Source organism: Nomascus leucogenys, unplaced genomic scaffold (assembly GCF_006542625.1).
Source record: "Nomascus leucogenys isolate Asia unplaced genomic scaffold, Asia_NLE_v1 Super-Scaffold_3019, whole genome shotgun sequence".
NCBI classification, from domain to species: Eukaryota; Metazoa; Chordata; class Mammalia; order Primates; family Hylobatidae; genus Nomascus; species Nomascus leucogenys.
This window is the reverse complement of record NW_022095789.1, coordinates 1,381,411-1,396,021: the sequence shown is the minus strand read 5'-3', so window position 1 is coordinate 1,396,021 and position 14,611 is coordinate 1,381,411. Positions and strand designations below refer to the sequence as shown.

Sequence of the window (14,611 nt, the reverse complement as noted above, 5' to 3'; positions counted from 1 at the left end):
GTGGGTCCCTGACCCCTGAGTAGCCTAACTGGGAGGCACTTCCCAGTAGGGGCCAACTGACACCTCACACAGCCGGGTGCCCCTCTGAGATGAAGCTTCCAAAGGAATGATCAGGCAGCAACATTTGCTGTTCTGCAATATTTGCTGTTCTGCAGCCTCCACTGGTGATACCCAGGCAAACAGGGTCTGGAGTGGACCTCCAGCAAACTTCAACAGACCTGCAGCTAAGGATCCTGACTGTTAGAAGGAAAACTAACAAACAGAAAGGACAGTCACACCAAAACCCCATCTGTACGTCATCATCATCAAAGACCAAAGGTAGATAAAACCACAAAGATGGTGAGAAACCAGAGCAGAAAAGCTGAAAATTCTAAAAATCAGAGCTCCTCTTCTCCTCCAAAGGAATGCAGCTCCTCACCAGCAACAGAACAAAGCTGGATGGAGAATGACTTTGACGAGTTGAGAGAAGAAGACTTCAGATGATCAAACTTCTCCTAGCTAAAGGAGGATGTTTGAACCCATTGAAAAGAAGCTAAAAACCTTGAAAAAAGATTAGACAAATGGCTAACTAGAATAACCAGTGAACAGAAGTCCTTTAATGACCTGATGGAGCTGAAAACCATGCCATGAGAACTACGTGATGCATGCACAAGCTTCAGTAGCTGATTCGATCCACTGGAAGAAAGGATATCAGTGATTGAAGATCAAATGAATGAAATGAAGCAAGAAGAGAAGTTTAGAGAAAAAAGAGTAAAAAGAAACAAACAAAGCCTCCAAGAAATATGGGACTATGTGAAAAGACCAAATCTGCGTCTGACTGGTGTACTTGAAAGTGACGGGGAGAATGGAACCAAGTTGGAAAACACTCTTCAGGATATCATCCAGGAGAACTTCCCCAACCTAGCAAGGCAGGCCAACATTCAAATTCAGGAAGTACAGAGAATGCCACAAAGATACTCCTCGAGAAGAGCAACCCCAAGGCACATAATTGTCAGATTCACCAAAGTTGAAATGAAGGAAAAAATGTTAAGGGCAGCCAGAGAAAGGTCGGGTTACCCACAAAGGGAAGCCCAACAGACTAACAGCTGATCTCTCAGCATAAACTCTATATGCCAGAAGAGAGTGGGGGCCAATATTCAACATTCTTAAAGAAAAGAATTTTCAACCCAGAATTTCATATCCACCCAAACTAAGCTTCATAAGTGAAGGAGAAATAAAATCCTTTACAGACAAGCAAATGCTGAGAGATTTTGTCACCACCAGGCCTGCCTTACAAGAGCTCCTGAAGGAAGCACTAAACATGGAAAGAAACAACTAGTAGCAGCCACTGCAAAAACATGCCAAATTGTAAAGACTATCAATGCTAGGAAGAAACTGCATCAACTAACAAGCAAAATAACCAGTTAACATCATAATGACAGGATCAAATTCACACATAACAATATTAACCTTAAATGTAGATGTGCTAAATGCTCCAATTAAAAGGCACAGACTGGCAAATTGGGTAAAGAGTCAAGACCCATCAGTGTGCTGTATTCAGGAGATCCATCTCACGTGCAGAGACACACATAGGCTCAAAATAAAGGGATGGAGGAAGATCTACCAAGCAAATGGAAAACAAAAAAAGCAGGGGTTGCAATCCTAGTCTCTGATAAAACAGACTTTAAACCAACAAAGATCAAGAGACAAAGAAGGCCATTACATAATGGTAAAGGGATCAATTCAACAAGAAAAGCTAACTATCCTAAATATATATGCACCCAATACAGGAGCACCCAGATTCATAAAGCAAGTCCTTAGAGACCTGCAAAGAGACTTAGACTCCCACACAATAATAATGGGAGACTTTAACACCCCACTGTCAATGTTAGACAGATCAATGAGACAGAAAGTTAACAAGGATATCCAGGAATTGAACTCAGCTCTGTACCAAGCAGACCTAATAGACATCTACAGAACTCTCCACCCCAAATCAACAGAGTATACCTTTTTCTCAGCACCACAGCACACCTATTCCAAAATTGATCATATAGTTGGAAGTAAAGCACTCCTCAGCAAATGTAAAAGAACAGAAATTATAACAAACTGTCTCTCAGACCACAGTGCAATCAAACTAGAACTCAGGATTAAGAAATTCACTCAAAACCACTCAACTACATGGAAACTGAACAACCTGCTCCTGAATGACTACTGGGTACATAACGAAATGAAGGCAGAAATAAAGATGTTCTTTGAAACCAATGAGAACAAAGACACAACATACCAGAATCTCTGGGACACATTTAAAGCAGTGTGTAGAGGGAAATTTATAGCACTAAATGCCCACAAGAGAAAGCAGGAAAGATCTAAAATTGACACCCTAACATCACAGTTAAAAGAACTAGAGAAGCAAGAGCAAGCACATTCAAAAGCTAGCTAGCAGAAGGCAAGAAATAACTAAGATCAGAGCAGAACTGAAGGAAATAGAGACACAAAAAACCCTTCAAAAAATCAATGAATCCAGGAGCTGGTTTTTTGAAAAGATCAACAAAATTGATAGACCACTAGCAAGACTAATAAGAAAAGAGAAGAATCAAATTGACGCCATAAAAAATGATAAAGAGGTTATCACCACCAATCCCACAGAAATACAAACTACCATCAGAGAATACTATAAACACTTCTATGCAAATAAACTAGAAAATCTAGAAGAAATGGATAAATTCCTGGACACATACACCCTCCCAAGACTAAAGCAGGAAGAAGTTGAATCCCTGAATAGACCAATAACAGGCTCTGAAATTGAGGCAATAATTAATAGCCTACCAACCAAAAAAAGTCCAGGACCAGACAGATTCACAGCCAAATTCTACCAGAGGTACAACAGAGAGCTGGTACCATTCCTTCTGAAACTATTCCAATCAACAGAAAAAGAGGGAATCCTCCCTAACTCATTTTATGAGGCCAGCATCATCCTGATACCAAAGCCTGGCAGAGACACAACAAAAAAAGAGAATTTTAGACCAATATCCCTGATGAACATCGATGCAAAAATCCTCAATAAAATACTGGCAAACCAAATCCAGCAGCACATCAAATTGCTTATCCACCATGATCAAGTGGGCTTCATCCCTGGGATGCAAGGCTGGTTCAACATATGCAAATCAATAAACATAATCCACCATATAAACAGAACCAAAGACAAAAACCACATGATTATTTCAATAGATGCAGAAAAGGCCTTCGACAAAATTCAACAGCCCTTCATGCTAAAAACGCTCAATAAATTAGGTATTGATGGGACGTATCTCAAAATAATAAGGGCTATTTATGACAAACCCACAGCCAATATCATACTGAATGGGCAAAAACTGGAAGTATTCCCTTTGAAAACTGGCACAAGACAGGGATGCCGTCTCTCAGCACTCCTATTCAACATAGTGTTGAAATTTCTGGCCAGGGCAATCAGGCAGGAGAAGGAAATAAAGGGTATTCAGTTAGGAAAAGAGGAAGTCAAATTGTCCCTGTTTGCAGATGACATGATTGTATATCTAGAAAACCCCATCGTCTCAGCCCAAAATCTCCTTAAGCTGATAAGCAACTTCAGCAAAGTCTTAGGATACAAAATCAATGTGCAAAAATCACAAGCATTCTTATACACCAATAGCAGACAGAGAGCCAAATCATGAGTGAATTCCCATTCACGGTTGCTTCAAAGAGAATAAAATACCTAGGAATCCAACTTACAAGGGATGTGAAGGACCTCTTCAAGGAGAACTACAAACCACTGCTCAACAAAATAAAATAGGACACAAACAAATGGAAAAACATTTCATGCTCATGGATAGGAAGAATCAATATGAAAGTGGCCATACTGCCCAAGGTAATTTATAGATTGAATGCCATCCCCATCAAGCTACCAATGACTTTCTTCTCAGAATTGGAAAAAAACTACTTTAAAGTTCATATGGAACCAGAAAGCCTGCATTGCCAAGACAGTCCTAAACAAAAAGAACAAAGCTAGAGGCATCACGCTACCTGACTTCAAACTATACTACAAGGCTACAGTAACCAAAACAGGATGGTACTGGTACCAAAACAGAGATATAGACCAATGGAACAGAACAGAGCCCTCAGAAATAATACCACACATCTGCAACTATCTGATCTTTGACAAACCTGACAAAAACAAGCAATGGGGAAAGGATTCCCTATTTAATAAATGGTGCTGGGAAAACTGACTAGCCATATGTAGAAAGCTGAAACTGGATCCCTTCCTTACACCTTATACAAAAATTAACTCAAGATGGATTAAAGACTTAAATGTTAGACCTAAAACCATAAAAACCCTAGAAGAAACCCTAGGCAGTACCATTCAGGATATAGGCATGGGCAAAGACTTCATGTCTAAAACACCAAAAGCAATGGCAGCAAAAGCCAAAATTGACAAATGGGATCTAATTAAAGAGCTTCTGCACATCAGAAGAAACTACCATCAGAGTGAACAGGCAACCTACAGAATGGGAGAAAATTTTTGCAATCTACCCATCTGACAAAGGGCTAATATCCAGAATCTACGAAGAACTTAAATTTACAAGAAAAAATCAAACGGCCCTATCAAAAAGTGGGCAAAGGATATGAACAGATACTTTTCAAAAGAAGAAATTTATGCAGCCAACAGATACATGAAAAAGTGCTCTTCATCACTGGCTCAGAGAAATGCAAATCAAAACCACAATGAGATACCATCTCACACCAGTTAGAATGGCGATCATTAAAAAGTCAGGAAACGACAGGTGCTGGAGAGGATGTGGAGAAATAGGAACACTTTTACACTGTTAGTGGGACTGTAAACTAGTTCCATTGTGGAAGACAGTGTGGCGGTTCCTCAAGGATCTAGAACTAGAAATACCATCTGACTCAGCCATCCCATTACTGGGTATATACCCAAAGGATTATAAATCATGCTGCTAAATAAAGACACAGGCACACGTATGTTTATTGCGGCACTATTCACAATAGCAAAGACTTGGAACCAACCCAAACGTCCATCAGTGACAGACTGGATTAAGAAAATGTGGCACATATACACCATGGAATACTATGCAGCCATAAAAAAGGATGAGTTCATGTCCTTTGTAGGGACATGGATGAAGCTGGAAATCATCATTCTCAGTAAACTATCACAAGGACAGAAAACCAAACACTGCATGTTCTCACTCATAGGTGGGAATTGAACAATGAGAACACTTGGACACAGGAAGGGGAACATCACACACCGGGGCCTGTTGTGGGGTGGGGGGCTAGGGGAGGGATAGCATTAGGAGATATACCTAATGTAAATGACAAGTTAATGAGTGCAGCACACTAACATGGCACATGTATACATATGTAACAAACCTGCACATTGTGCACATGTACCCTAGAACTTATAATAATTTTTTTAAAAGTTAAAAATAAATAAAAATAAAATGTAAGCAAACACTTAATAAAATAAATTGAAAGAATAAAAAAAGAAAAAGAAAAAAAAAGAAATCCCAAAGAATCAACAAAAAAGAGTTTACTCAAACTAGTATGTGAACTTAGCAAGGTTGCAGGATACAGTATTTTTTTTTTTTTTTTTTTTTTTGTATTTTTAGTAGAGATGGGGTTTCACCGTGGTCTCGATCTCCTGACCTCGTGATCCGCCCGCCTCGGCCTCCCAAAGTGCTGGGATTACAAGCGTGAGCCACCACGCCCGGCCAGGATACAGTATTAATATACATAAATCAAGTATATTTATATTAGCAATGGACAATTGGAAAATGAAGTAAAAATACATTTCTATTTTCAATATCATTAAATTCTTGAGGATAAAGAGAGAGGTTTGCATAGGTTCAGTGGAGACATGATAGAGGAAGGGGTTAGTTTAACCAGTGGGGAGAAGTGATCTGGAAGGATTTCACACATAATGGTAGGTGTGCTGTGTCTTGAAAGACAAGAAACTCCAAACAATCAAAGGGATAATAGTCATTCCAGGTAAAAGGACAAAAGCAAACATTTCTAGGCCCTAGGTGTTCCACCGTGCCTAGCCGGTGATGGGTTTTAAATAGTCCAGGCACAGTGGCTCATGCCTGTAATCCCAGCACTTTGGGAGGCCAAAGCGGGCGGATCACCTGAGGTCAGGAGTTTGAGACCAGCCTGGCCAACATGGTGAAACCCGACCTCTACAGAAATAAATACAGAATATTAAATAAAATACAGAAATTAGTCTGGTGTGGTGGCGTACATCTGTAATCCCAGCTACTTGGGAGGCTGAGGCAGGAGAATCGCTTGAACCCAGGAGGCAGAGTTTGCAGTGAGCTGAGATTGTACCACTGCACTCCAGCCTAGGCTAACAGAGCGAGACTCTGTCTCAAGAATGAATGAATGAATGAATGAATGAATAAATAAATAAATAATAAATGGGAGAGACCTGTGTTGCATTTTAGCAGCTGGCTATAGGAGAGGAGTTGAGTTCAGACCTTTGATGGCCTTTCAGCTATTTATGTTCCATTCTAGCCATTGAGAGCCAAGCCACCAAAGGTGGTGATACTATATGACTGCTTCCTAAGAATGAGGCATTAGGTTTCACCAAGTAATCCCTATTCCAGGATGAGGGAATCCCTATTCTAGGATGCCAACTTCTCACTTGACCCACTCAGAATTCTGTATTTTGCTTTGATGCTGTTGACAGTGTTGACCATCTATTAAGAGAAATAGCATGGTAGCTGTGATAGCAGCAATAGTATTGCTAGCGTCAGTGGCAATAGTATCCAAGTAAGTGAGAAGACACCTGGAAGGTAGAGCAATATTTTTCCAGGCTCATGGTACAGAGGTTGATTACAATACCTCCGTACTGTATCATTAGGCTTTGTGAATAGCCTGATCAATTTGCCAAGGAATGGAAGTGGAGATCGGAAGTTTTCATTAATTTACTTACTTAGGGCTCAGACTTACACTATTGGTTTTATTACCCTTCTTATATTACTTTCATATCTGTTTCTAGGCTGATTACATATTGAATCAAGTTGTGCATTCCTAGGCCCTCACAGGGAAAGAAGGAGACAGATCTGTGTTTGAATGTCTGTCTCTGCTACTTAGCTGTATAATCTTAAGGTGGATAACCTAACCCCTCTGAACTCTAGTTTCCCCATCTGTATGATGGATTGATAATGCCTACCTTATCAGGTCATTGTGAAAATTAAAGATATGTGAAAATACTCAGCATGTTCTTAGCACATAGATTCTCTTACATTTGCTTCACTTCTTATTTAGCTTTTGTTCTAGGTTATCCTGTATATTTGACCTTCCAAACAAAGGTTGCTTTTGACTTTGTGACTTAAGGTTGGAATATCTGCTACTATTCGCCTGTCCTCCTTGGACCAGGAAAAAAAAAAAAAATCCCGCTATGATCCTAGTTATGTGCATGTGGCCTTTGGATAATTTAAGAAGGTATAGAAATTGACAGCTTTGGCAATACTATTGCTTATGTTATACAAGATGTGTAACTTATCAGTGAGGTGAAATGGTAAAGTAATGCTTATCCTTAAAGGCTAAGACTTAAGTCATCTCAGATAAAGCTAATACTCCCATCTTGACCTCTTCTCTTCATACAATCCTTCAACAGGACTTCATTGACTTAACTAGAGAGACCAGACCAAGGACAAAAGATCGCAGTGGACTGTGTGTGATTGACCTGACAAGAGCTGAGGAAGAAAATAGACCTATTGCCACTCTTGACTTAACTTTAGAACCTGTCACTCCTTCCCAGAAGGAGCCAACCAGTCTTCAGACATGGGCCAGCCTCTCTGGCAAAGCGGTGTTGGAAGGGCAGGTGGACAGAAGCTCTCAGCCTACAGCACAGAGAATCATTAACAGTGATCCTGTAGATTTGGACCTAGTGGAAGAAAACACCTTTGTAGGTCCCCCACCCGCTACATCCATCAGTGGAGGCTCTGTTTATCCAACAGAGCCTAATTGTAGCTCAGCCACATTCACAGGTAACCTCAGCTTCTTGGCAAGCCTACAGCTGTCTTCAGATGTTAGCTCCCTCTCCCCAACAAGCAATAATAGTAGCAGCAGCAGCAGCAGCAACAATCAAAAAGCACCCTTGCCGTGCCCACAGCAAGATGTGTCTCGCCCACTACAAGCCTTGCCGTGCCCACTGAGAGCCTCACCTTGTCCACCGCGAGCCTCCTCATGCCCACCACGAGCCTTGTCATGCCCATCACAAACCATGCAGTGCCAACTACCAGCTCTAACTCACCCACCGCAAGAAGTGCCATGCCCTCGGCAGAATATCCCAAGCCCACCTCAAGACTCGTTATGGCATCCTCAACACTCACCAAGCCCACCTCAAGACTCTCTGGGCCTACCTCAAGATGTATCAGGCCCGCCTCAAAACATATTACATCTACAAGATGTGGCATACCTGCAAGACATGCCACAGTCACCAGGAACCATGCCACCATCACCAGATGTGCCACAGTCACCAGGAGACATGCTAGGGTCTCCAGGAGATGTGCCACAGTCACCAGGGGACATGCCACACTTACCGGGAGATGTGTTACGTTCACGTGGAGACATGCCACACTCATCAGGGGATGTGACACACTCACCTAGAGACATCCCTCACTTACCAGGAGACAGGCCTGACTTTACCCAGAATGATGTACAGAACCGTGACATGCCTATGGATATCTCAGCTCTGTCCTCTCCAAGCTGCCCTCCCAGCCCACAGTCTGAAACTCCCTTAGAGAAAGTTCCTTGGCTCTCTCTCATGGAAACCCCAGCCAGAAAAGAAATATCACTGTCAGAGCCTGCCAAACCCGGGTCTGCCCATGTGCAAGCACAAACACCACAAGGTGGGTTGTACAACAGACCATGCCTGCATAGACTGAAGTACTTCTTACGACCTCCGGTTCATCACCTCTTCTTTCAGACACTAATACCGGATAAAGATACAAGAGAGGTGAGCTAACATTTTCCCTCAGGGAAGGTATCCTTTCCCTGGGCCTAGGAGAAGGTCAGTGTGACTAGAGTCCATGCATGAGAGGACAGGTCAAGCATAAATGAAATTTCTTATTTTTCCTCTGCTTGTGAAGACCCATTCAGTGTAGAGGCCCAGATCTGGGTTCAAATTTTAGCCCCACACTTGAAAACGGTTACTTTACTGTTTTTTTTGTTTGTTTTTCTTTTTTTGAGACCGAGTCTTGCTGTCTCCTAGGCTAGAGTGCAGTGGCACAATCTTGGCTCACTGCAACCTCCGCCTCCCAGGTTCAAGAGTTTCTCCTACCTCAGCCTCCCTAGTAGCTGGGACTACAGGCGCATGCTGCCACACCTGGCTAATTTTTTGTATTTTTAGTAGAGACAGGGTTTCATCGTGTTAGCCAGGATGGTCTCGATCTCCTGATCTCGTGATCCACCCGCCTCACCCTCCCAAAGTGCTGGGATTATAGGTGTGAGCCACCACGCCCGGCAGGGCACTTTACCTTTTTGAGCCTTAGCTTTCTTATCTGTAAAATGGAAGTAATAACATACCTCACAGGGTCATACATGAAAGTGTCAGGGTGTCAGGCTCATCGTAGGCCTTATGTAAATTCTTATCTTCTAGCTGGATGTGGTGGCATACACCTGTAATCCCAGCTACTCAGGAGGCCAAGGCAGGAGAATCACCTGAATCTGGGAGGCGGAGGTTGCAGTGAGCTGAGACTGCACCACTGCACTCCAGCCTTGGCCACAGAGCAAGACTCTGTCTCAAAAAAATAAATAAATTTTTATCTTCAACTCCTATGCTTTTCCCTTCGTGGTGCCTTTATTACAGCTTCCATGTCACAGAGATAATAATACTCTATCACCTAAGGGCCTCCAAAATTATTACTTGCTGACTTTGGGGGAGGAAATTCAATTTTAAGACATGAGTGGGAATGCTACTTTCCATTGGTCATCATTGATTTATGAGAAGTAAACTAGATGTGTCAGGGAAAATAACTGTGGCTAAGTTCCACGGTATGAAGTGTTTTTTAGTTATGTACATCCCATCCCCCATATTAAGAAAACCAGCTTGAAACAGTTCAGTGTCAAAAGGTATGCTCTCCTCATTCAAGCAGTGATCCAGGTAGGCAGGAGCCAAGGATTCACACTGATTTGACCTTGGAGAATGATTTTTTTTCTCTTTTTTAAATTATTACATCTTCTAATATGTTTTATGTCTTCTCCTTTATGCCTCTGCCTGACCACTAGCTCATTGTTTTTTTTTTTGAGACAGAGTCTCACCATGTCACCTAGGCTGAAGTACAGTGGTACGATCTCAGCTCACTCACTGCAACCTCCGCCTCCCAGGTTCAAGCGATTCTCCTGCCACAGCCTCCCACGTAGCTGGGATTACAGGCGCCCGCCACCATTTCTGGCTAACTTTTTGTAGTTTTAGTAGAGACAGGGTTTCACCATGTTGTCCAGGCTTGTCTTGAACTCCTGACCTCAAGTGATCCGCCCACCCCTGCCTCCCAAAGTTCTGGGATTACAGGCGCGAGCCACCGCGCCCGGCCCAGACGGCATTTATTATTGTGAATAATTTGATGTATTTCCTTCCCAGTTGCCTTTTTATTCGTAGGCGTTTTACATATTTTAATAATTGGGATTTTTAACATATACACTTACTATTTTTTTTGTTTATGGGGAGTAGGGGTTGAGAGGATGGCTCTGAAGTTTATGTCACGTGTGTTTGAAACCAGCTTCTGCCATTTATTGTATGACAAATGCTTACCCTCCAAATCTCAGTTTCTTTATTTATAAAATAGGAATAATAATAGTATGTATTTCCTAAGATTATTGTAAGAACTAGTTGAGGATCAATTAAGTGTTCAGTGCTGGGCGTGGTGGCTCACGCCTGGAACCCCAGCATTTTGGGAGGCCGTGGTAGGTGGATTGCTTGAGCCCAGGAGTTTGAGACCAGCCTGGGCAACATGGTGAAACCCCCTTTATAAAAAATTCAAAGATTAGCTGAATATGGTGGCACACACCTGTATCCCAGCTACTCTGGAGGCTGAGGCAGGAGAATGGCGTGAACCCGGGAGGCGGAACTTGCAGTGAGCCAGGATTGCGCCACCACGCTCCAGCCTGGGCAACAGAGCAAGACTCGATCTCAAAAAAAAAAAAAAAAAAAAAAAAAATTAGTTGTTTAAGGCCAGACACGATGGCTCACACCTGTAATCCCAGAACTTTGGGAAGCCAAGACAGGCTTGATCACTTGAGTTCACAAGTTCGAGACCAGCCTGGGCAACATGGCGAAACCCCATCTCTACTAAAAATACAAAAAAAATTAGCCAAGCGTGGTGGCACATGCCTATTGTCCCAGCTACTTGGGAGGCTGAGGTGGGAGGATGGCTTGAGCCTGGGAGGCAGAGGTTGCAGTGAGCCATGATCATGCCACTGTACTCCAGCCTGGGTGACAGAGCCAGACTTTATCTCAAAAAAAAAAAAAAAAGAGCTCCAAATTTATTGTTTCTAAACCCTCATATCAAACTTTAAAATTGTTTAATTCTAATTAAAAAGTAATAAGTGTATTATGGACAAAATTGAAAAATATAGAAGAGCACATAGAGAAAAAATCACCCCTAATTCTACCACCCACATAATAGAAAATCACTTTTCACGTATTCTCTTGCAGTCTTTATATACATATTTTTTGGGGGAAGAAGCAACTTAACTATTTACTGTTCTCACAAAAAAAAAAAATGGAATTCTTCTCCTAACAACAAAATGAATTTAAAACTTCTTTCTTATCTATTTCGGTATCTGATATAGTATCACAGCTATCCCTAAGTCTCTAGTTACCCTCACCCCAAAATCAACCTAGGCTACCTCTTGACCCTTTTGTATTTTTCTGTCTATGCTATATTTTAACATAGATGAAATCATGTTATATGTACAATTTTGAATTCTGATTTTTTAACTTTATATAAGCTTTTTCCCATGTCATTAAAAGTTTTTTAGATAAAGCTCTTTTTTGTCTGTTTGTTTTGATTTGGAGTCTCGCTCTGTCACCTAGGCTGGAGTGCAGTGGCACCATCTCAGTTCACTGCAGCCTCCACCTTCCGGGTTTAAGCAATTCTCATGTCTCAGCCTTCAAGTAGCTGGGACTACAGATGCATGCCACCACGTCTGGCTAATTTTTATATTTTTAGTAGAGACGGGGTTTCACCATGTTGGCCAGGCTGCTCTCGAACTCCTGACCTCAAGCAGTTCACCTGCCTTGGCCTCCCAAAGTGCTGGGATTACAGGCGTGAGCCACTGCACCCATCCTCTTTTTTTTTTTAATCATGAAATATTGCAAATGCCTGGAAAACTTTGCCATCTTCAATCTATTCTAGAACCTCTTATTTTTGTATACCATAGAAATCCCGACTGGGCGCGGTGGCTCACGCCTGTAATCCCAGCACTTTGGGAGGCTGAGACGGGTGAATCATGAGGTCAGGAGATTGAGACCATCCTGGCTAACACAGTGAAACCCCGTCTCTACTAAAAATACAAAAGAAAATTAGCCAGGTTTGGTGGCAGGTGCCTGTAGTCCCAGCTACTCTGTAGGCTGAGGCAGGAGAATGGCGTGAACTTGGGAGGCGGAGCTTGCAGTGAGCCGAAATCACACCACTGCACTCCAGCCTGGGGGACAGAGCGAGACTCCGTCTCAAAAAAAAAAAAAAAGAAATCCTCCTAATTTCCTTCTTTTTAATCTCTACAGAACAAGGGTCAAAAATTAGAACCCATCCCTCATCGAAGACTAAGAATGGTAACAAATACCATTGAAGAGAATTTTCCCCTGGGGACTGTGCAGTTTTTGATGGACTTTGTGTCACCCCAGCATTACCCACCAAGAGAAATTGTGGCTCACATCATCCAGAAAATCTTGCTCAGTGGCTCTGAGACTGTGGATGTCCTAAAGGAGGCCTACATGCTTCTCATGAAAATTCAACAGTATGAACCGTAACCTCTGGCTGTTGGCGAATCTTCTAGGGATCTTGGACTCAGGGCATAGCTTTCTCTTGACAGGCTTTTTTAACCTAACCGTTACAGTGGGTGACTTAGTATATTAGTGTTATTTGAATTGCAAATGATAGGAAACCCAGTCCAAACAGACCTTAACTACTGGTAAAAGAGAATTTAATGGCTCGTGTTACTAGAAACCGAGGAGTGAGATGTGACTTGATTCAGTAACAAAAATGGTTACCAGCGTTCATTCTGCAGCTCTACTTCGGTTCTGTTTTGGGGGCCGCATGTGGTAGCCTCTCAGCCTCTGTTCTGTTTGGGGCCGCATGTGGTAGCCTCTCAGCCTCAGTTCTGTTTTGGGGGCCGCATGTGGTAGCCTCTCAGCCTCAGTTGTTTTGGGGGCCGCATGTGGTAGCCTCTCAGCCTCAGTTCTGTTTTGGGGCCGCATGTGGTAGCCTCTCAGCCTCAGTTGTTTTGGGGGCCGCATGTGGTAGCCTCTCAGCCTCAGTTCTGTTTGGGGCTGCATGTGGTAGCCTCTCAGCCTCAGGCTTTTATGACACTTCCAGTGGGAAAGAGTGTCTGCTTCTTTTATAGTCACCCAAGAGTTCTGAAATTTAGTCTTGCAGGATTTAATTGGCCTAATGAGAGACATGACCTTATCTTTGAGCCGATCACCATGAATTGAGGGGTAGAACAGCACGATTGGCTAAAAAAGCCACATACTTCATTTTGGGGTTCTGGTAGGTAAAACTATTGGTTAAGAGTAGTGAAGAGTTGTTTCTTAAGACAAAATTATAGTACTAAAGCTTTCCAAAAGGGGAGTGGATACTGGGTAGCAAAAAACAATGAAGTCCCACTACTCTCAGATTGACATGGTATGATACCAGAAGGTGAGCAAGAGCATGGAGGATAATGGAGGATAAGAAGAGGCTTCTTCCTTCTATCACCTTCCAGATCCTATCCCTTCTTCCGCTAAATTCTCCATAATTCTAATTGATTTCACTTGACTTTCAGGCTACATCCAGCCAATGCCAAGACAGTGGAGTGGGACTGGAAACTGCTCACCTATGTCATGGAGGAAGAGGTAACAACAATTATAAGATTATATGTTCTGTAGGGGAAGTTTTAACTGTAAAGAAAAGTGATACCAGGTGCCATGGCTTACACCTGTAATCCCAGCATTTTGGGAGGCCGAGGCAGGAGGACAGTTTGAGCCCAGGAGTTCAAGGCCAGCCTGGACAACAAAGTGAGACCCTGTCTCTACAAAAATAAAAATACAATATTTAGCCAGGCATAGTGATGCATGCCTGTGGTCCCAGCTACACAGAAGGCTGAGGCAGGAGGATTGCTTGAGCCTAGGAGGTCGAGGCTATAGTGATCCATGATCACAACACTGTACTCCAGCCTGGGTGACAGAGCAAGACCGTGTCTTAAAAGAAAAAAGAAAAGTGACAGTAAATCTGGTAATAAAGTCTACACCATTATTCCTTCCTGATACTCCCACCCCTGCCAAAAAATTCCTATTGAAATGGTATATGCTATCTTCCAATTCAAGATTTAGTATATTTACTTATACCTCTCCTTGAGATCCCATTAAAAATAATAGTAAATGAATAGAGAAAGTTAT

General features: G+C 42.4%; 1 protein-coding gene across 1 annotated transcript in view; it reads left to right on the top strand.

The window, feature by feature from the left end:
- SIMC1 (SUMO interacting motifs containing 1) overlaps positions 1–14,611 on the top strand; it is an 85,520-nt gene that overhangs the window by 27,413 nt on the left and 43,496 nt on the right. Inside the window, exons 2-4 of the mRNA XM_030808444.1 lie at positions 7,628–8,971; positions 12,740–12,972; positions 13,999–14,068. Of these exons, the coding sequence (XP_030664304.1) occupies positions 7,628–8,971; positions 12,740–12,972; positions 13,999–14,068 (1,647 nt within the window). The remainder of the gene's footprint in view (positions 1–7,627; positions 8,972–12,739; positions 12,973–13,998; positions 14,069–14,611) is intronic.